Here is a 22931-nt window from a genome sequence, read left to right on the forward strand (position 1 = left end):
CCAAATCGCCAGTATCAAAAATAAAAAGGGTGAATTTACCTTCAATGAAGAGGAAATTAAAACAATAATTAGGAATTATTTTGCCCAATTGTATGCCCATAAATTTGACAACCTTAGGGAAATGGATGAATATTTATAAAAACATAAATTGCCCAGGTTAAAGGAAGAGGAAGTAAAATACCTAAATCAAGTCATCAGTGAGCTCCCTAGGAAAAAATCTCCAGGGCCAGATGATTTTACATGTGAATTCTGTCAAACACTTAAAGAACAATTAATTCCTATACTTTATAGACTATTTGAGAAAATAGGTGAAGGAGTCCTACCAAATTCTTTTTATGACACAAATATGGTACTGATACCTAAACCAGGAAGAGTGAAAACAGAGAAAGAAAATTATAGACCAATTTCCTTAATGCATATTGATGCAAAAATTTTAAATAAAATATTAGCAAAAAGACTGCAGCAACTTAACAGGAGAATAATACACTATGACCAGATAGGATTTATTCCAGGAATGAAAGGCTGGTTCAATATTAGGAAAACTATCAGCATAATTGATCATATCAACAACAAAACTAGCAGCAACCATATGATCATCTCAATAGATGCAGAAAAAGCCTTTGACAAAATACAACACCCATTCCTATTAAAAACACTAGAAAGCATAGGAATAAATGGTGACTTCCTTAAAATTATAAATAGCATCTACCTAAAATCATCAATGAGCATTATTTGTAATGGGGATAAGCTAGATGCATTCCCAATAAGATCAAGGTTGAAACAAGGATGTCCTATTATCACCCCTATTATTCAATTTGGTACTAGAAATGTTAGCTGTAGCAATAAGAGAAGAAAAAGAAATTGAAGGAATTACACTAGGCAAAGAAGAAACTAAATTATCACTTTTTGCAGATGATATGATGATTTACTCAGAGAATCCTAGAGAATCAAGTAAAAAACTACTTGAAATAACAAACAACTTGAGCAAAGTTGCAGGATATAAAATAAACCCACATAAATCCTCAGCATTCCTAAACATTACTAACAAAGCCCAACAGCAAGAGATAGAAAGAGAAATTCCATTTAAAGTTACTGTAGACACTATTTGGGAGTCTATCTGCCAAGACAAACCCAGGGCCTATATGAACATAATTATGAAACACTTTCCACACGAATAAATTCAGATCTAAATAAATGGAAAAATATCAGTTGCTCATGGTTAGGCTGAGCTAATATAATAAAAATGACAATTTTACCTAAATTAATCTATCTATTCAGTGCCATACCAATTGAACTACCAAAAAATTATTTTACAAAACTGGATAAAGTAATAACAAAATTCATCTGGAAGAACAAGAGGTCTAGAATATCCAGGGAATTAATGAAAAGAAATGCTAGGGAAGGTGGCCTAGCCATACCAGACGTTAAACTGAACTATAAAGTAGCAGTCATCCAAACTACTTGGTACTGGCTAAGAAATAAGAGTGGTGGATCAGTGGAATAGGTTAGGTACACAAGAAGCAGTAGTCAATGACTATAGCAATCTACTCTTTGATAAACCTAAAGAATCCAGCTTTTGGGGTAAGACTTCACTATTTCACAAAATATGCTGGGAAAATTGGAAAATGGTAGGGCAGAAACTGGGCACAGACCAATATCTTACACCATATACCAAAATAAAGTCAAAATGGGTTCATGATTTAGGAATAAAGGCTGACACTATACACAATTTGGGAGAGCAAGGAATAGTTTATTTATCAGATTTATGGGAAAGCAAAGAATTCATGACACAAGAGATAGAGAGCATTACAAAATGCAAAATGGATAATTTTGATTATGTTAAACTGAAAAGTTTTTGTATAAACCAATGCAACAAAGATTAGGAGGGAAGCAGAAAATTGGGAGAAAATCTTAACAACTAGTGTTTCTGATAAAGGCCTCATCTCTTAAATACACAGGGAACTGAGCCAAATTTATAGGACTACAAGTCATTCCCCAATTAAGAAATGGTCAAAGGATATGAACAGGCAGTTTTCAGGGGAAGAAATTAAAGATATCTATAGGCATATGAAAAAAATGCTCTAAATCACTACTGATTAGAGAAATGCAAATCAAAACAACTCTTACATACCACATCTCTCCTGTCAGATTGGCTAACATGACAAAACAGGAAAATGATAAATGCTGGAGAGGATGTGGGAAAACTGGAACACTGTTACATTGCTGGTGGAGCTGTGAACTGATTCAGCCATTCTGGAGAGCAATTTGGAACTATGCCCAAATGGCTATAAAAATGTGCATACCCTTTGACTCAGCAATACCACTTCTAGGGCTGTATCCCAAAGAGATCACACAAATGGGAAAGGGACCCGTATGTACAAAAATATTTATAGTGACTCTTTTTGTGGTAGCAAAGAATTGGAAATCAAGGGGAAGCCCATCAATTGGGGAATGGCTGAACAAGTTGTGGTATATGAATGTAATGGAATACTATTGTACTATAAGAAATAGGGAAGATGCAGACTTCACAAGAACCTGGAAAAACCTACATGATATGATGCTGAGTGAGCGTAGCAGAACCAGGAGACATTATACACAGACACAGATATACTGATTCTGTGATGACTAACCTTGATAGACTTGGCTCTTCTCAGCAATACAAGGTTTAAAGACAACTCCAAAGGACTTATGATGAAGAGAGCTATCTACATCCAGAGAAAGAACTATGGAGTCTGAATGCAGATTGAGGCAACCTGTTTGCTCTCCTTTTTTTTTTCTCTTTTTTTTTGTTTTTTTGGTTTTATTTCTTCTTTCTCATGGTTCATTCCATTGGTCATAACTCTTCTTTACAACTTGACTATTGTGTAAATAAGTTTAATGCAAAACTATATTGAAATCAAGAGGAACTGAGTGTGGTAAACTAACAATAAAAAATGTTAATAAAAAAAGAAAGAAAAAAGAAAAAGAAAATATGTCAAATCACATGGCTCTCAAGAGGGCGAAGTTTAAACAGGTTACTGAAACTGAAATATGAAGTTGTCATATTTTTGACTGAGCAGAAATCTGATTTTGTTAATTTTTTTCACAATGACTTATGGCTTTCAAAACTGTTATTTGTCAGATATTTTCAAAAAAGTCAATGATTTAAACACATTGCTTCAAGAAAAATTATAACGTACTTATGTTAAAAGATAAAATTGAAAGTTTTACTAAATATTTTATAATTGAAAACAACCTTCCCAAAGATTTAATTTAAGAATTATAAGTGATCATCTGAAGTACCTGGAGACACAGTTTCAGAAATACTTCCCTCCAAATTTTGATTCTAAAAAACTAAGTTGAGTTCATAAACCATACTCAACTGAAATAAAAAACATCAGTCATATGACATTAAAAGTTCAAGAAGAATTTGCTGAGTTATCAAGTGACACAGGTTTAAAATTTGAGTTTCCCAAAAAATCATTAATTTTGGCTTGGGATTAGGACAGAATTTCCAACAATTTCTGAAAAGACTCTAAACATACTCCTGCCACTTTGTACTACGTATTTATGCAAAGCAGCATTCTCAGCATTGATGATTATAAAATCAAAATATCAATCAACTCTGAAAACTGTTGAAGATGCTCTACATCGCATAGTATCAAATATTCCCCAAAGATTTAATTCTCTATGTAAAAATAAACAAGCACATCCATCTCATTAGTATGCAAATTTGCTTTTGTCTCTAATAAATGGTATAATTATATGCATACCAAAGAATTGTTTTAAAATAAATTTATTTATGACTTATTCTCAGTAAATGTTTGATTTAAATACCTATTTTATATTGCGTAAAAATTTCTCAGGTGGAAAAGGGGTCACAAGTGGAAAAAGTTTAAGAAGCCATGGACTAGATGATCTCTAAGGTCCCATCTAGCATTTAATCTATGATTCTACTACAGTAGCTATGCCTGAAAAATTCATCATCTTTTTAGCCTAATGATAACATTTGGTCAGGCTGGTCCTCAGATAAGAATCTATCAGTGAACCTGTTATCAAAACCTTTCTTGCCAGAGCTAATGGTCCAAAGGTGTAGATTTCATGAAGCAATGGTCATGCTGTAATAAGATCACAGATCTACACCTAAAAGTCACCCTAGAGTTCATCTAGTTCAACTCCATCTTACAGAGGAGAAAACTAAGGTCCAGAGACATTAAGTTAATTGCCCAAGGTGATAAGGGTAGTGAGAATCCCAGATAGGATATGAACTCAGGTCCTCTGACTCTACAATAGTATAGGACTTTAGTGGAGTACAGTGAGCTAATTCTCTTTTAAAGAGATGACCGAAAACATAAAAGATATTTAACCCATATTTGCATGTGAAATAATACATACCTTTCTCAAGTTTTTCAGGAATCTTTTCTTGCAACAACATTGGCCAAAGAGCAAGTGCAGGATTGATTTTATCTGGAGGGGATTCCACATTCTTTGGTGTAGCTTTCTCTGGACAATCAATTTTTTTTTCTGTGGGTGTTACATAACAAGCAAAGTTCTTTGCAACCAGGTCATCATTAACACATACCTTTAAAATTAAACACATAAGTATTAACAAAGAATAAGGCTAAATGACAGTTAATTGTACTAAATGGTATCACAAACTTTGAGTGGCATTTGGCACAGTGCCTAATGGTAAGGAATAGCTTTACCAAGGCCAGACGAGGGAAGACAGTTACATCTCCATGTTCTGAGATATCCCAACTTCCTCAGACCCACCTACTGCTAACTTCAAGACTCTTCACAGGTCATTCTTTCACCTCAAATAACTTCTTTGTATGTGTCTAACATATATGTTCTTTATCCTCCAAAAACCATCTCAAGTCCCTCTCTTGACATTCACCACATTGGAAATTAAAATGTCTTAGTATTATGAAAATAATTTTGACCTCACAGACCCCCAGAAAGGGTCTCAGAGACCCCAGAGCTTGCAGACCACATTTTGAGAACCACTGCTTTAACAAACTGTTAAATAAATGGGGTTCAGACCACTGATTTTATTAGTATAGAAATTTGGGTATAAAACTCTCCATCAATGAAGCTAAAGAATTTTAAAAACTTACTGTTTTTAAAAATTGCCTGGGGAACTGAGAGGCTAAATGATTTGCTCCTGGTCCTACTATATGTGTCAGAAGCACAACAGAAGTCAAGAGCTTCCTGATTCTATCTATTCCACCACAATGCCTATCACTCTTCATAGACAATGCAAATTAATAGCACAAACAAAACTGACTGAGAAGTGCTTAAAATACTGCAAAAAGGGGAAAAAAAAACTTTTAAAGCACCTTCAAGTTTGTCTGAAGTTATTTACATAGATATGCCTAATTATAATTTTTATTTATTATAAAAGAAAACAGATGCAATTTCTAATCACTTTTACAGTTTAGTCAGCCAAGTATGAGTTTAATTTAAAGTCATGGAATTGCATTTTTTTTTTACATATTTTATAATTCAGAGTGACCTTAGTCTAAATTAGGGACATTTCACTGAACTACAAATACCTTTCTATTCTAATCTAATTCTACTCAAGAACAGTCAGTTACCAATTAACTGTCTTTGGAATATTCACTTACCTATGGTCAAATTTCTTAGTGTAGCTTGGCTTTCCCCCGCCACCCAACACATTTTTCTTAGGCTGCCAACTCTCTGAACAACAAGGGCTTGGTCGAAAGAGGAGATAAGCTTTCTTAGTTCCTTTCTGTCCCCAATGCCTCAATTCCAAATTTTGGATATTTTTTTAGAAGTACAAGATAATCCATCAAACCATCACAAAGTCAAGAGACACATAAAAGTCCGTTAAGGCTATATTTCAAACACCACCCAAACTCAATTAAGACAAATTTTATTTTATGATAGTTACAAAATACTCTATTAGTATAAACAACACTGCAGAATAACAAAATAGCAATCAATGGACTGGAAGGAGCATAGGGTGAAACTCATAACTAGACTATGACTCAGGAAGAATATACTCTATTCAAAAAAAAACACAATAGAGGGATGAGGGCAGGAAAACAGTTTATATACATTCAAAATTTCTAAAAATTTCTTATGAACTTAATTTAATAGAAGCATTTCAATTCACAAAGAAGCTTTATATAACTAATTGTAAACTTGGCATGTATAGTTTTTAAAAATCTGTATATATTATAATGGTAACAAAATAGCTCTCTTTGTTCCCTTCTGCCCTTGTTTTCTCTTGTGCACTGAAATAATATGATAGTGTATGTGTATGTGTATATGTGTGTGTGTGTGTGTGTGTATGTGTATACAGGCATCTTCACTCCCCGCCCCCAAAAATAATCTGAGGATTTTAGTGGATTACATGCTCAATACAAGCCAACACTGTGTAATAGCACCTAAGAAAGCATGACACCCAGAAATAAGGAGGTGGCAGGCTAATGGTACATCCTGCCCTGAGCAGTCCACACGTAGAATACTATGCTCTGTTCTGGACACAATATTTTCGTTAAGACAATATAGGGTAACCACAACAAGTGAAGTGACTCAAGTTCTAGCCATATGAGGTTGGAATTAGGAATGTCTGACCTGGAGAAAAAGAGATTTAAGAGGGACAATAAAATATTGTTGAAACATTTGAATCATTGTCCTTTGGAAGGATTAGATTTCTTCCCTATTGGACAGGGGTGAAAGTTACTAAGAGGCAAGTTCAGGGAGTCAAGATGACGGATGGAAAGCAGGGACTAGAGTGAGCTCCCTGCCGAGTCCCTCCAAAAACCTATAAAAAATGGCTCTGAACCAATTCTACAACTGCAGAACCCACAAAATAGCAGAGGGAAGCAAGGCTCCAGCCCAGGACAGCCTGGATGGTTGCTGGGTGAGGTCTATCCCCACACAGAGCTGGGAGCGGAGCACAGCCCAACGTGGGCGGAGCGGACCAACCAGACCAGGAGACAGGCGGAGCATGCCCTAGCCCCCAGAATCAGTGAGCTGCAGCAGTTACCAGACTTCTCAATCCACAAACACCAAAGACAACAGAGAAGGTTAGTGGGAAAAGCTGCTGGGGACAGAGTGAAGAAAGGAGTTCAGCTTCAGCCACCGGCCCGGGGGGTTGGGGGGCAGTGGAGGTGGGGCAGCTACAGAACTACAGCTGCAGTTGCTTCTGGCCCCAGGCCCACCTGGTGGGAGGAATTAAGTGGTGGATCAGAGCAGGAGTGAAGAGCCTGCTGAAGATCTAAGTCCAATCCGGGTTGGGGGTTCTTGGGGAAGGAGGAGTGCTGGTGTGGCAGAGCTGGCACATCCACCCAAGCTTGGAACATAGTTCTCTTAACTCTACAAGCAGTCATACCCCGCTGAAAAACTCAAGGGTCAAGTAGTTGGCTGAGAATATGGCCAGGCAGTGAAAATGCGCCCACATTCAGTCTCAGACTTTGGAATCTTTCTTTGGTAACAAAGAAGACCAAAACATACAGCCAGAAGAAGTCAACAAAGTCAAAGAGGCTACATCAAAACCATCCAAGAAAAACATGAACTGGTCTCAGGCCATGGAAAAGCTCAAAAAGGATTGGGAAAAACAAGTTAGAGAAGTAGAGGAAAAAGTGGGAAGAGAAATGAGAAGGATGCCAGAAAACCATGAAAAACAGGTCAATGACTCGCTAAAGGAGACCCCAAAAAATACTGAAAAATATACTGAAGAAAACAACACCTTAAAAAATAAACTCAAATGGCAAAAGAGCTCCAAAAAGCCAATGAGGAGAAGAATGCCTTGAAAGGCAGAATTAGCCAAATGGAAAAGGAGGTCCAAAAGACCACTGAAGAAAATACTACCTTAAAAATTAGATTGGAGCAAGTGGAAGCTGGTGACTTGATGAGAAATCAGGATATTATAAAACAGAACCAAAGGAATGAAAAAATGGAAGACAATGTGAAATATCTCCTTGGAAAAACCGCTGACCTGGAAAATAGATCCAGGAGAGATAATTTAAAAATTATTGGACTACCTGAAAGCCATGATCAAAAAAAGAGCCTAGATATCATCTTTCAAGAAATTATCAAGCAAAACTGCCCTGATATTCTAGAGCCACAGGGCAAAATAGAAATTGAAAGAATCCACCGATCATCTCCTCAAATAGATCCCAAAAAGAAATCTCCTAGGAATACTGTCGCCAAATTCCAGAGCTCCCAGATCAAGGAGAAAATACTGCAAGCAGCCAGAAAGAAACAATTTGAGTTATTGTGGAAACACAATCAGAATAACCCAAGATCTAGCAGCTTCTACATTAAGAGATCGAAGGGCTTGGAATACGATATTCCAGAGGTCAATGGAGCTAGGATTAAAACCAAGAATCACCTACCCAGCAAAACTGAGTATCATGCTCCAAGGCAAAATATGGACTTTCAATAAAATAGAGGAATTTCAAGCTTTCTCAGTGAAAATACCAGAGCTGAATAGAAAATCTGACTTTCAAACACAAGAATCAAGAGAAGCATGAAAAGGTAATCAAGAAAAAGAACAAGAAAAAGAAATTGCAAGGGACTTACTAAAGTTGAACTGTTTTGTTTACGTTCCCACATGGAAAGACGACATGTATGATTCATGAGACCTCAGTATTAGGGTAGCTGAAGGGAATATGCATATATATGTTTATGTACATATATAAGTGAATGTGTATGTATGTATATATCTATGTGTATATATATAAAAGAGAGAGAGAGCAGACACAGGGTGAGTTGAAGATGAAGGGAAGATATCTATAAGAAATAAAATCAAATTAAGGGATGAGAGAGGAACGTACTGAGAGAGGGAGATAGGGAGAGATAGAATGGGGTGGATTATCTCGCACAAAGGTGGCAAGAGGAAGCAGTTCTTTGGGAGGAGGGGAGAGGGCAGGTGAGGGGGAATGAGTGAACCTTGCTCTTATCAGATTTGGCCTGAGGAGGGAATACCATACATACCCAATTGGGTATCTTACCCCATAGGAAAGAAGAGGGAGGAAGATAAAAAAAAAGGGGGGGATGATGGAGGGGAGGGTAGATGGGGGTGGAGGTAATCAAAAACAAACACTTTCGAAAGGGGACAGAGTCAAGGGAGAAAATTCAATAAAGGGGGATGGGTTGGGAAGGAGCAAAATATAGTTAGTCTTTCACAACATGAGTATTGTGGAAGGGTTACACATAATGATACACATGTGGCCTATGTTGAATTGCTTGACTTTTTAGGGAGGGTGGGTGAGAAGGGAAGAGGGGAGAGAATTTGGAACTCAAAGTTTTAAAAACAGATGTTCAAAAACAAAAAAAAAAGTTTTTGCATGCAACTAGAAAATAAGATACACAGGCAATGGGGTGTAGAAATTTATCTTGCCCTACAAGAAAGGAAGGGAAAAGGGGATGGGAGGGGAGTGGGATAATAGAGGGGAAGGCTGACTGGGGAACAGGGCAACCAGAATATACGCCATCTTGGAGTGGGGGGGAGGGTAGAAATGGGGAGAAAATTTGTAATTCAAACTCTTGTGAAAATCAATGCTGAAAACTAAATATGTTAAATAAATAAATTTAAATTAAAAAAAAGGAAATCAAGAAAAAGAACAAGAAAAAGAAATTGCAAGGGACTTACTAAAGTTGAACTGTTTTGTTTACATTCCTACATGGAAAGATGATGTTTATGATTCATGAGACCTCAAAATTAGGGTAGCTGAAGAGAATATGCATATATATATATATGCATATATGTATATATGTGAGTGTGTATGTATGTATATATGTATGTGTATTATATATAGAGAGAGAGAGTGTGTGGTGAGTTGAAGATGAAGGGAAGATATCTAAAAGAAATAAAATCAAATTAAGGGATGAGAGAGGAATATTGAGAGAGGGAGATAGGGAGAGATAGAATGGGCACAGGGTGAGTTGATGATGAAGGGAAGATATCTAAAAGAAATAAAATCAAATTAAGGGATGAGAGAGGAATATATTGAGAGAGGGAGATAGGGAGAGATAGAATGGGGTAAATTATCTCACACAAAAGTGGCAAGAAAAAGCAGTTCTGTAGGAAGAGAAGAGAGGGCAGTTGAGGGGGAATGAGTGAATCTTGCTCTCATCAGATTTGACCTGAGGAGGGAATACCATACATACTCAATTGGGTATCTTACCCCACAGGAAAAAAGGAGGAAGATTAAAAAAAAGGGGGGATGGTAGAAGGGAGGGCAGATGGGGGTGGAGGTAATCCAAAACAAACACTTTCGAAAGGGGACAGGGTCAAGGGATAAAATTCAATAAAGGGGGATAGGTTAGGAAGGAGCAAAATATAGTTAGTCTTTCACAACATGAGTATTGTGGAAGGGTTATACATAATGATACGCATGTGGCCTATGTTGAATTGCTTGAGTTCTTAGGGAGTGTGGGTGGGAAGGGGGGAGAGAATTTGGAACTCAAAGTTTTAAAAACACATGTTCAAAAACAAAAAAAAAAAGTTTTTGCATGTAACTAGAAAATAAGATACACAGGCAATGGGGTGTAGAAATTTATCTTGCCCTACAAGAAAGGAAGGGAAAAGGGGATGGGAGGGGAGTGGGATAATAGAGGGGAAGGCTGACTGGAGAACAGGGCAACCAGAATATACGCCATCTTGGAGTGGGGGGGAGGGTAGAAATGGGGAGAAAATTTGTAATTCAAACTCTTGTGAAAATCAATGCTGAAAACTAAATATATTAAATTTTAAAAAAGAGGGAAAAAAAAGAGGTAAATTTAGGCTTGACATAAGGGGAGGAGGGGACAAGCTTCCTAACAATTAACCCTATTCCAAAGTGGCATGGGTGGGCTGCTTTGGTGAAGTAATGGGTTCCCTCTCACAGGAAGTATTTCTAAGAGGGCTGGACCTGATCATTGGAAGGGATCCTTTATTAAGTAACAGGTGGATTAGATGGCTTCTGATGTTTCTTTCAACTTTAAAATTCTGAAAGTTTATGATTCCAAATGCAGGATTTTTTCTACTACAAACTGATCTTCACTTACCTTTTCATTTTTTATAGTTACATAAAGGTAAACATCAAAAATATCTTCTTCTATACTACATAATTTCGCTTCAATCTGTGTAGTTGCTAAGGATAAATAATAAAAGTGTCATTTATATGGCAATAAAACAAAAATATCTGAAATTTAGTATTAAATGCCATTCAACTTTTAATTTCTTAGAACTTAAGACTATGCTACTTAGCATTAAAAAGATCAAGCTAACAATCAGATCATTTTCTTTTGCACTTTTCTTTATTCACCCATCACCTGCTACCTTTGACTTGAAAATCTCCCCTACTCTTCTCAGCAAAAGAAGCCCTAACAACCACCCATGAAAACTCTCTGCAAACCCCCAAAATCCTAGAGGAAGAAAAAAGTGAATGAGGTTTAAAATGAAGACAAGGCATTACAGAAGTGAAAGAGAATAGGTCCTTGATGGCAGGGACTGTTTCATTTTCATCTTTGCAACCTCAGTGCCTGGCACAAAGAAGGCATTGAGTAAATGTTGGCTAAAGTGAATGTTAAGCCTGATAATTCTGGGCAAATGAATCTTCAGCATAAGGAAGCTCCCTGTCTGGGGATTCCATTCATTATTACACTATACACATTTGTGTCCTTTGTTGGACCATCTTTATTTTTACTCATTTGAACCACCAAGGCTAAATCCTTGGGCTTCTGCTATATATTTCTATACTCTTTTCCCAGAGAAATCTTCCTTTTTCCCTTAGTACTGTTAGCCAAATCAAACAAATGACTCCAGCCCCAACTTCTTATCTGTGATCTAAGTCTCATATATCCAAATGCTTATACATGACAATTCTACTAAAATATTCCATCGTTATCACTTGATATGACTAAAATTGAATTCATCATTTCCCTAACCTCTGGACCCAAACCAGTGCCTTTCAAAATTAACATTATTTCTGGTAATTACAACTCCTTTCTTGTAGTCTCAAAACCCTTGGGATTGTTCTTCCTTCTTCCCTCTCCTTTGGAACTGATATTCCACAAATCACCAAGTCTTGTCATTTCTTCCTTTTCAATGCCTTCCAAATTTATTGTTGCAAATTCCTAGGACCAAGACCCTAATGTACTGGCTCTCACCTCATACCTAGACTAGTGCAACCATATCATGCAACGTTCTTCAACATTTCCAAGATCTATGCTTGCATCAAAGAGGGTACCCCCTTCTACTGATGCAGATCACATTTTTTCTACTGTATATAAGTTCCTCAAGAATTATAATGGCTTTAAATTCATGAGATGAGTGCCAATTTTCTGGTGATTAATGCCTTTGAACTTTGGTACACTAGTCCTCAAACTAGAGGACATCAGTGCATTTCCTGGCCTATTCCTGTAATACACAAATACACCCTGCCCTCCCCCCCACACTCACACATCATACTTATTCCAATATTTACAACTCTATTCATGGTTTTATACCAGTCCTTCTTCCCACCTCTCCTACAGAATTCCATGTGCCCACCCCTTTGATCAATCCACACAATTCCTATCCACGAGACCCAGTTCAAGGCCTATTTCCTTCACGTGAGTTTCTACAATACTCACGGTCTATACTATGCAATTAAGAATCTTGTCACACCGCATATGATATGCTATTTATTTCTTGTCTAACAATCATACTGAAAACAGGGATCATGTATTATACACCGGCACCCAATCTAGTGCTAATCACAAAGCAGGCATTCAAGTTCATACTAGAATTACTAGTATGCCTTTTCCTATTCATGACATAAAGAAGCTAACTACAATTTTAAAATTCAGACATATTGACAAATTTAGGAAGAAAACACTAATTTTTTACAAAATCTTTAGTTATCTACATGGAAGTCTGTTCTCTCTCCTCCCTCAGGAATTTGGTTATTCCAGTGTTTTAAAAAGTGACTTATCAAATTAACAGTAACTATGATATGAAACACAAAGAAATAAGAATGCATAAACATAAAGACTGTTCCTGCTTTTGCTTGTCTTACCTTTTAGAATATTCTGAAAGTACTCAATAGCAGCACTATCCCATTTCTTAGCAGGTCTAGAAAAATATTGAACACAAATTAATTCATTTTTTCACTCAAAGCATTATCATAAGAAGAATCTGATATTGATTGCCCTTAGTTTTGTAGAGAGGGGTTTTTCATCAAATTTTAATACTTAATAATTTTGATTTACTTTGCTTGACTGTACTTGTTAAAAAGGGTTATCTTAGAAGGGGGAGTCACTGGGAAATGACTGTGCTGTTATAAAAAGTATCAGTAAACATTTAAAAAGTAAAAAAATTTATTACATTCTGAATATAATGATAATGGGAGATATAAGAACCCTTTCTTTCCCTTTGTGGTTAGTAGACAAGGTTTGATGCCCATGACAGGTCCATCCTATGGTGCTGCCATCTACACTCAAGGAGGAGAATTGAACATTTCTATGTCTGGAGTAACAGTCCATGCCTCATTTCAAACCTTCTGTTATCCTAAGTCACCCTCCGCTGGATAAATATCAGTTTGCCAACTGTGACAGCTAGAACTACACACAGCATTCCTGGATACTGTCTATCCAGTGCAAAGGAGATTAGAACTAAGAACTTCTAGTTTCTATTACCTTACCAAGTACTATCAGCAATAACCCTAATTTGGATTGCAGAACTGTTCACATTTCCCTTAAGAATCCCTGTCCCTTAAGAAATGTCTAAATAACATATTTAAGTTTTAGTAAGCTTAAATTTGCACTGACTTTTGGGATACTCTGGATGTATATGTATATATGTAAATACATGTATGTATATGTTATGTATAATATACAAATAAAAGCTTAATTTTGTCTCTAAAATAAGTGCATAGTAAAGGTGTTCTATGTGTGCTGAATGTATGCTAGAGAGACAAGCCCAACAAGAAGCAATGGCTGCACCAAGTTAGGAAGCATTTAAATAATGTAATGAATGACAAATCAAAAGGCTTCCTAAGGGAAAATTAAGTAGGTTCAGGGTACATTCTTACCCTTTAATGATGATTAGAGGACAACTATCATACTCTGCTCTAAAATGTCACTGTTAAGGAAAGAATAATGAACCGGATGATATCCTGTGTTTATGAGCTGAGCCGGAAGAAATGCTGAAACAACTCCCAAAGCAAATAAACAATAATGAAAAGGCAGATCAGAGACAAGAGACAGAGAGAGAGAAGACAGAGGCCAGAGAGTAGATGAAATTGTGACACAACTGAACAGGGGAGGAAGTAAATCTGGAGCATCAGTTAAGGAACAAGAAAGTATTAGAAATGGCAAGAAGTAGAGATTGGCTAGAAATAATGTATCAGGGAGAGGAGGGCAAAGTTGACAATGACAGGGATGAGTAAAGGAAAAAGCAGATTACCTAAAGGAGTTAAGGGGTAAGAGACTATAATCCAAGGAATCATGTGAGGCAGAAAATAAGCAAAGTTAGAAGAACAGCTAAAGTATCATCAGAAAACAGCTCAGTAGTGAAAAAAGAGGATGACACAGCATGAAGAGGTAAAGACTACATGAAGTCTAGGAGGCGAAAGGTCAAAGGAAAGTGAACCAGGAGGGGTCAGATGTACAAACAGACCTAAAGCAGCAATTTCAACAAAGCAAGGGATTGAGGAGGTGGGGGAGAGGATGTCCTTGGGTGGAAGACAGATTCAGTAGGCAGCAAAGCTGGAGAGTGAAGCATAAGTGACAGGAGAGGCAAAGTGCATGTGAGCCTGCGATTAATAAAGAGATAAACCATTTTCCCATCTCCTACCTCCTCGTACAGGGGAGACAGAGAAGGAAAGAAAAGGAACACTAAAGAGAGTATATGGTAGAACCCATGAGAGTTGTCTGGAATGGAAGCAGAAGCAACAGCAGGTAAATCCATGGAAGTAAGAACCACAAAGGTAGAGAAAAGAGAAAGAAAGTATCATGGACAGAGAAGAAACATGGGAAAGGGAGAGAAACTGATCAGTAGAGAAGGAAAGAAGAGAAGATGACAAATGAATGGGACTCAATAAATGTTTGTCGAACAAGAAGCAGAAAGAAGGGGTGATTGTTAAAATGAGAGAAAGAATCAACACAACGTTAGAGGAATGCAAAACAAAAAGAAAAGAAAGGAGTCAGACAGTAGCCCAGGAATAGGAACTGTCTGCATTACAAATGTCTTACAATTTTCAGTTTTTGATAACAATCAGAGTACCTAAAAAGAACTTCAAGAATATATTCTGTCAACCATAAGTTCAGTTATAGACAAATTAAATATTAGACAGTAAGAAAGGTTAATTCTGCCAAGTTTTAGAGAACTTTTGTTCAAGTGAAATATGAAAGTTTTTATAAAAGGAAAAAGAATATCCAGGATTCACACATCATTATAAAAATACAGTTTTGGCAAACCTTAACACTAATGAAAATGTATAATCTAAATATCTTACATTTGATTAACGAATGTAAGACTATTCACGCAATATTCAATATGTCTAATAAGCCATACTTACACAATTTCTGAATTATCTTCACAGAAGTCAATACGTAATGTGACTGGTTTTGTGCAGTATAGTCTAAACTTTTTTGCTCTATAAGGAAGTTGCATGAAAGCTTCTACTGCAACTCGGATGCTTAACAATAGAGAAACAGACATAGATTCATTGCATAAATACAGGGTACAAAGTAAACACTTAATAAATGACATTACATTCATGCATGAAAAGGTGATAACAATAAAACATTGCTCTCAAATATGATTAATTCAGGGCATTCACTGCTACATAAAGAACCTATAAATAAATCAGTACTTCCTCTTGTCAAATTAAGTCTCAAAGAGTTAAAGAACTCAGAGTCACAATATCCAAGGTATGTTTAGGTAGTAAAAACAAAACCAGTATCTAGTACAGCTAAAAATTAGAAGGTTCATTGATTAATAAAACATTTTAATTTGATTTTTAGTACACAGCACAAACTTTTATCAATTATCTTGGCAAATGAGCACCTCAGTTATTACTATTTGCTAACTTGGTGCGTAACAGGTGGAGGAATGGGGCACTGATAACAACATATTCAACATTTTAATCTCAATTCTTCTAAAACTTATGACAGTCTGTTTTCCAACTAAAGTAGTCCCTTAGTATTTGTAGTATAATCATCTGAATGAATAAATTATTACTTACATAGCACAGTTAAAGAACCCCCTTACATAGAGCAGACCACCTATCTCTTGGATAACTTAGGTACTCTGATGTTTGGAGGTTTCATATTAGATGCCAAATGAGGTGCATTCAAAATCTAATTCTATCATTCTTTTGTTCGGAAACTAACTGAATTTATGGTGCGACAATTTGTCAAAAGAACCAAATTCTAAAAGAAAATCTAAATTATTTATGCACCTGTTAACAAAATAGTTCCCACCAAAACAAAAAAATGAAGCAAAATAAGGAAGGTTCTAGCAGAGAAATAGACCATCACAAAAATCTCAGACCTAAGAGAACCTCTTTCTCTAAGGCTACATGGAGGTAGCTCCCTTCCAGGATTTGCCTTTTTTTCAGAGCTGTGAGGTTCTAGTTTTAAGTATAACCCATGAGAAGATGTGTTAAGAGGAGATAAGTGTCCCTCATCTAAGCCTTATAGCCTACTTTTCCCTCCATTCACTGAGTATAGAGTTGAGCCAGCAAGCCTTTCCTTCTCAAAGCTATATAATACCAATTCCTTTAATCTTTTCTCCAAAGACCTTGTACTCCAATACTTCAATTTGCAGATTTAAAATTTCTCCTAAAAAAATGGAAAAGCTCAAGAGGTCTACATACTTTTTTGATTTTACAGGAATATATTTGGCAAAATCCACCAGGAAGCATTCTGCCAAACAATGGTCTGCAGAGGACATGATTGACTTAATAACTGCCCTACACCAGCACTTCAGTTCCTGACAATACACCACACAAGCCTGCAAAAACAAACACGTAAAAGTTTATTGGTTGTATGTTAACATCACAAATCACAGAATCAGAGAACTAAAGGGGGCACTGGAGAATATTTAATGCAAACTCCTTATTTTTGCAGATAATGAAGCTGCAATTCAGCAAAGTAATCAACTGACTTCATCAGTGGCACAAATGAGGATATAAGCCAGATCTCCTGATTTCCACTGCTCTGCCCACTACTACATCTTATTGCCTCTTAATTTAGGAAAAGTTTTGAAGAAAGAGAAGAATAAAAGAAATGCATTATGCTACCACTTCAAATAAAAAATAAATTTCAAAAAAAAGCTTATGCTTAACTTCAAGGTAGCAAAAAGACTAGTAGTGCACTTTATATAGTGCTTTATCAGTCTACAAATCTCTTACCTCAAAACAACCCTGTAAGGTCAGCAATACAAATATGATGCGCATTTTATTGATAAAGAGGCTGAGGCTAAGTATTTAAGGCTTTGATCAAAATCATATAACTAGTAAATAGTGGCGCAGGACCTGAACTCCGGTGTTCTCGTTCTCTCTCTCTCTCTCTCTCTCTCACACACACCCACACCCACACACACACTCCTTTTGTCTCCACCTCCACACACGAGTTTTTTTTTAAAAACATTTTAGCCCATATTTCAAAATTATGCTGATAAGGATATTTACCTGTCCTTCTTCCAAGAGTAATGGCTTTACTTTTTCTACATCTTTATATAACTTATTATAGAAGGCATTCATTTCAACATTTAACTTTTGGTATTCCATTTCATGATCTAAAAAGGCATCACATCCTTTTATAATAACCCAGAAGCATCCAGGATCTTCAATCTAATTTTAAAAAGAAATGAAAATTAGTGATTTTAAAGAACCACAAAACATATACAATCTCACTATCATGCTATATATTTCTTTAAAACGGCTTCAAAATACAAATCTACTTTTAATAGATTTCATAATAATATACATATAACATATATGTATTATAAAATAATATCTAACAGACCTCTTTATCATTTCTTAAGGGATCTTAAGAAATCTTACTCATTTCTTAAGGGAAAAAGCTTCTGAACTTAACAGTAGGACAAATTAGAGGGCATAGACAGGGGAAGGACACTAGAAAAGTATATGAGGATACATATGAGTGTATTATAAAGCCAAATGTAAATGACTTCTTAATGATTTGCACCTTCTCTCTACTCAGTTTGGAAGCATCAATCCAACAATAAAAAACTGATGCAATCAACATCTGAGTGAGGTTTTTTTTATACTCCTGTCATTTCATGATGTCTCTCTTCTAAAGCTCTGAACAGACAATTCCAACTGGTGACATAAGAGTTCGGTCATTAAAGAAGAACCTAATTAATGAGACTTTTGGCGAATATCCTGGTCTTTGTCTGCAAAGATTATGTTACTGAACCTGGTAATGGTAATGACTAACAATGGATTGTAGACACATTTAACCAGTCTCCCTTAAGACCAAGACAAGCCAAAAAAACTGGGGTTCAGTGTGTGATTATGAAGCAGTTTTTCTCTGATGAAGATAAGGTACTTAAACCACAGTTTGGATATCATAATCTAAACAACTTCACCAACTGATGTAAATCACTGTCTCTCCCTAAGCTTAATACATTGCTTATCCACTCTTAACACCACTTCTAAATACGTAAGATTATAAAAAAAATTCTATAAAGTCATGTGGCCCTATCCATAATATTAAACCATCAAAGCTACTTTTTAATTTAGAAATATTTAACATTAGCAAAACCCCAGACTTTCAGAATCCTGCTTCGGCAAAATAAATGCAAGCCATCAATTAAAAAATTAGCAAAATGCACTGTTCCTGGGAAATGCTGGCTCCCTTTTATGCGGAGGAGCACAGAATCCACTTTAAGGGCCACTCCTCTCAACTACACAAGAGCTACCAGAACGATGTAATAACTGTTGACAACCCAAGGAATATGCTATTTGGCTTTCAAATGCATTTTAATTGACACCTGAATACTCCAGGAGCTCATCCCATTCCAAACCAAAGACTGATGCTAAGTAGTAAGGGCCTTTGCAAAAAGCACAGCCATTATCCAAACACCCCATTCATCCTTATTCTTTCTTGCTATGGCTAGAATCATCACCTCCCAGGCAAAGTGCCAGAGCTGGCAACTCTGACCTTAAACTGGGTCCTTTAGCATCAAAAAGAGCACATCTAATGATGTATGAAAGTAATAGAATATTACTGAGCTGAATGAAATAACGAGTATAAGGAATTCAGAGAAACAGCTTGGGAAGACTAGGACGTAATGCGGACCAAAGAATCAGAAGAACACCACGTCCAACAACAACTGTAAATGAGAATAGCACTACCTACTCAACTCTGCTGGAGTCTGACAACTCATCTTGGAGAACAACTGATGAAATGTTTCTTTCTTGCCAGTGAAATGAGGCACTACACATGTGGAATGTGGCAGAATGACCCCTGTGTATCTTAGTCTCACTTAATTGAGGGTGTGGGGTATGCTGGGGAATGGCTGCTGTTGAAAACAAAGCATTAAATATCTCTGACAAGAGTCTGACAGCCAAGCTAAGTGGGTAACTAGCTCTCAATGGGAAAGTGATAAAGGGATGAGGACAACACTTATAAAGAGAACTGTAAACTACTAAGATGTGAAAAATTGCTCTAAATCTAATTTTTTAAAAAAGGGAAGAAAATGTCCATACTCATAAACTACAGATCCTACTGCTAGGCATAAAACTCATACAAAATGGCCCCATATACACCAAAATAGTTTAAATTGAGTTCTATACTTAAGAGGAGCTGGCAGCAAACAGCCCTCGGGAAAACTGCATCCTGTATGATACCATTTATAACAGTAAATCCAGATTTTATTGGACTGAGTTTCCCCTAAATTATAATGTAGACTCATTTAAAGTCAGGCCAACTAGGTGGCAAAGTGGAGAGAGTACAGGACCTGGTATCAGGAAGACACCCATCTTCTTGAGTACAAATCTGGTCTCAGACACTTAGTAGTTGTGTGACGCTGGGCAAATTTACCCCTGTTTGCCTCAGTTTCCTCATCTGTAAAATAAGCTGGAGAAGGGAATGGGAAACCACTCCAGTATCTTTGCCAAGAAAACTCCAAATGTGGTCATGGAAGAGTTGGACAGAACTAAAAAACTGGCAACTTTTTTTGTAGTAGCAAGGAACTATAAACGAAGGCCCTGTGGCACAGGAATATAACAGAGTATTATTGCTCTGAAAGAAATGATGGAAATACGTTCTTCATGACTTCACATGTCTAACTGATTTCACAGTACTTGCCTTCTCAATGCACAGGAGAGGGGCTGGAGGGAGAATTTGGAACTCAAAATTTCAAAAACTGAAAGTTAAAGTATAAATATTTTAAAAATGACTATGAAGCACTCAATATGGAAAAACTGTATGAACTGATGCCACGTGAAATAAATAGAACCAAGAAAACAATATATAAAACTACAACAAAATCACTGGGAAGAGTCACAACAAAAACTAAATCTGAACCGTGTGTATGTAATTATGTCCAAGCTCAGACCTACCAAAAAGGAAAACAAGGTACCTCTTTCTTTACAAATGTGGGAGAATACAGGTAAAGAGCTCTGCAGACAGTGTCTGCCTTCATGTGCTCATTAACTTTTCTGAACTTCTTTACTCTCCCCCTTTTCTTTTTTTTAAATTTCTTTGTTCATAGGGGTATCTTCCTAGATGGAGGAGGATATGTTCATGGAGATGGGAGAAGAAGCAGGCTGGTTCTTTCATTGGGCCAAATTCCTCTTATTGCTTGCAAATCCCCCACCTTCGAGACCCTGGGGAACTCTTCGCTCATCTTTATAAGACTTGCAGTGAATCCTACGTGTTCTCAACGATGAGCTGCTGCCGTCACTAGCCTGAATGCCAGGAATAATGACCTCATCTGGGTGTATGCGTGGCAGTCCCTAGGTCAGAGTATGGACATTTTATTCATCTTTTAAAATTGTGATTCCAAATTACTCACCACAATGGTTGGGCCAGTTCACAAAGTAAGTTGAGAGTCAGTCTGCCCGCCTATTAATCTTCGGAAACTTCATTATGAAAATCTGATAACAATAGCTACCATAGAGCTTACTATGCGTCGATGTAGTGCTAAATGCTTTACAATTATTATCTTATTTGATCGTCACAACCACCCTTGGAGGCGGGGCGATTATTATTATTATCCATTTTACACATGAGGAAAGTGAGGCAACAAAGGTTAAGTGACTTGCCCAAAGTCCCCCAGCTAGTGAGTATCCGAGGCCAGCTTTGAACTCAGGCCTTCCAGCCAAGGCCCAGTATTCTATCTTCTGCGCCACCTACCGATGTTGAAGTAGAGAGCAGAAGCAGCGTATTGCTGATCTTAAGATTATAGACTAAATAGAAAGGGACTTTCAGGTCTTTTGGTCCAAGTCTCATTTTCCAAATGGGAAAAGTGAGACTCAGAGATATTAGGTGGCTAGCCTAAAATCATAATGGCTACATAAATGGCACAGCTGGGTTTCAATTTAGGTCGGCTAACCCAAAATCCGTAACTCTTTCCTTTGTGCAAGGCCTCTTGTAAGTTACAACCTCCAAGACTCTTTCATTAGCAGGAATAACACCAAGCTCATCTAAATCTGGTGGTGTGACAGTTGCTGTCATGTACAAATTGACTTAATTGCTTGTAGTTCTATAAAAGAATGGTGTTAAAAACAGGAGGAGGGGCATTAAATTTTACATGTGGAGCATATATTGACTTTGAAAAACCACACATTAACATTATCTATGTTTTATTGTACTAACATTAACATTATCTGTTTTATTGTGCTTTTTTGTTAAATGTTTCCCAATTAAATTTTAATCTGGTTTGGGCAGCATGGGCTGGGGCTGTGTCTGACACCTCTGCTTTAAAATAGTACATGTTTAGACACAATCTCTATCCAAGGATTAGCTCAACTAAAATTGCAAACTAAATTATCTCACCTAAAAACTAAAATTTTACCCAAATTTGTAACAGTAGGCTTCAAAAGGACTATAATTTAAAAATTTTTAAATCAGTTTTTAAATAGTTACCTTAAGTATGAAAACTTCCATCATTTTCAGCTACTGAACTATTCATCTGCACAGCTCACTCTAGCAAAAAAAAAAATATTAGAAATATATTAAGTCTGGATTAAAGCTCAAATCTTTATTCCTCAACCTGAAGAAATTCTATTTCCATAGTTCTCTTCATTCACAGAGAACGCTCCTTCCCCTGCCTGTCCACCCAAGACTCCCAATCTCATCGAGGGTGGATGCTCCACCCATTTGTGCAGATCATAAAAACGCTGGGTAAATCTCTTGGCTTTCAGAAAATGTGCCAAAGGATCCTTTAAAGAGGAACCAGTGGATGCAACAGAAGACCATCTCTGATTCTTTTAGTATTTCATGGACACGACCAAAAATGCTTTTGTAGTCCTAGAGGGCATCATTAATTCAAAGGGCTAGGCTCTGCAGAAGCCTTTCAAAATTAACCATAGATATAAAATTATAAGTATTATACAATAATACTATAGTGAATGTTACATAATTATAAACGATGGATAAAAAATTTAAACTGGATTTTAATACCTCCAATGATGACTTAAGAAGTACTGTTTGGCTAGTTGAGCTTTTCCGGTTATACCTTTTTTTTCCAGATACTCAAATTAAAAAAACATAATGAGCAACAATTGTAAGCCTTGCAACTGGCTTTATATCCGTTTTGTCATGTATCAGTTTGAAAAGACCTGGGAGGTTACAGCGTCCAACCCCCTCATTGTTGAGAGGGGAAGGGCTCACAGACACCTGGGAAGAAAGGTTATGTGTGGGGTGACGGGGAGGGAAAAGGAGGGGGCAAGTGGTTCGCTAAACTTCACTCCCAGTAAGCTGGACCACATTCCATCGGAGCCTACTTTCAGACAACACGTGCACGTTGC

The 22931-nt window shown here is 36.7% G+C and overlaps 1 protein-coding gene across 1 annotated transcript in view; it reads right to left on the minus strand.

Annotated features, from left to right (window-relative positions):
• The window catches only part of TDRD12 (tudor domain containing 12), a 74328-nt gene extending 52257 nt beyond the window's left edge, over positions 1 to 22071 (minus strand). Inside the window, exons 1-7 of the mRNA XM_036750669.1 lie at positions 22048 to 22071; positions 17619 to 17780; positions 16803 to 16939; positions 15501 to 15620; positions 12999 to 13054; positions 11005 to 11090; positions 4375 to 4561 (exon numbers count right to left, since the gene is read on the minus strand). Of these exons, the coding sequence (XP_036606564.1) occupies positions 4375 to 4561; positions 11005 to 11090; positions 12999 to 13054; positions 15501 to 15620; positions 16803 to 16939; positions 17619 to 17780; positions 22048 to 22071 (772 nt within the window). The remainder of the gene's footprint in view (positions 1 to 4374; positions 4562 to 11004; positions 11091 to 12998; positions 13055 to 15500; positions 15621 to 16802; positions 16940 to 17618; positions 17781 to 22047) is intronic.
• Positions 22072 to 22931: the final 860 nt, after the last annotated feature.

This window comes from Trichosurus vulpecula, chromosome 3 (assembly GCF_011100635.1).
Source record: "Trichosurus vulpecula isolate mTriVul1 chromosome 3, mTriVul1.pri, whole genome shotgun sequence".
Classification (NCBI taxonomy): domain Eukaryota; kingdom Metazoa; phylum Chordata; class Mammalia; order Diprotodontia; family Phalangeridae; genus Trichosurus; species Trichosurus vulpecula.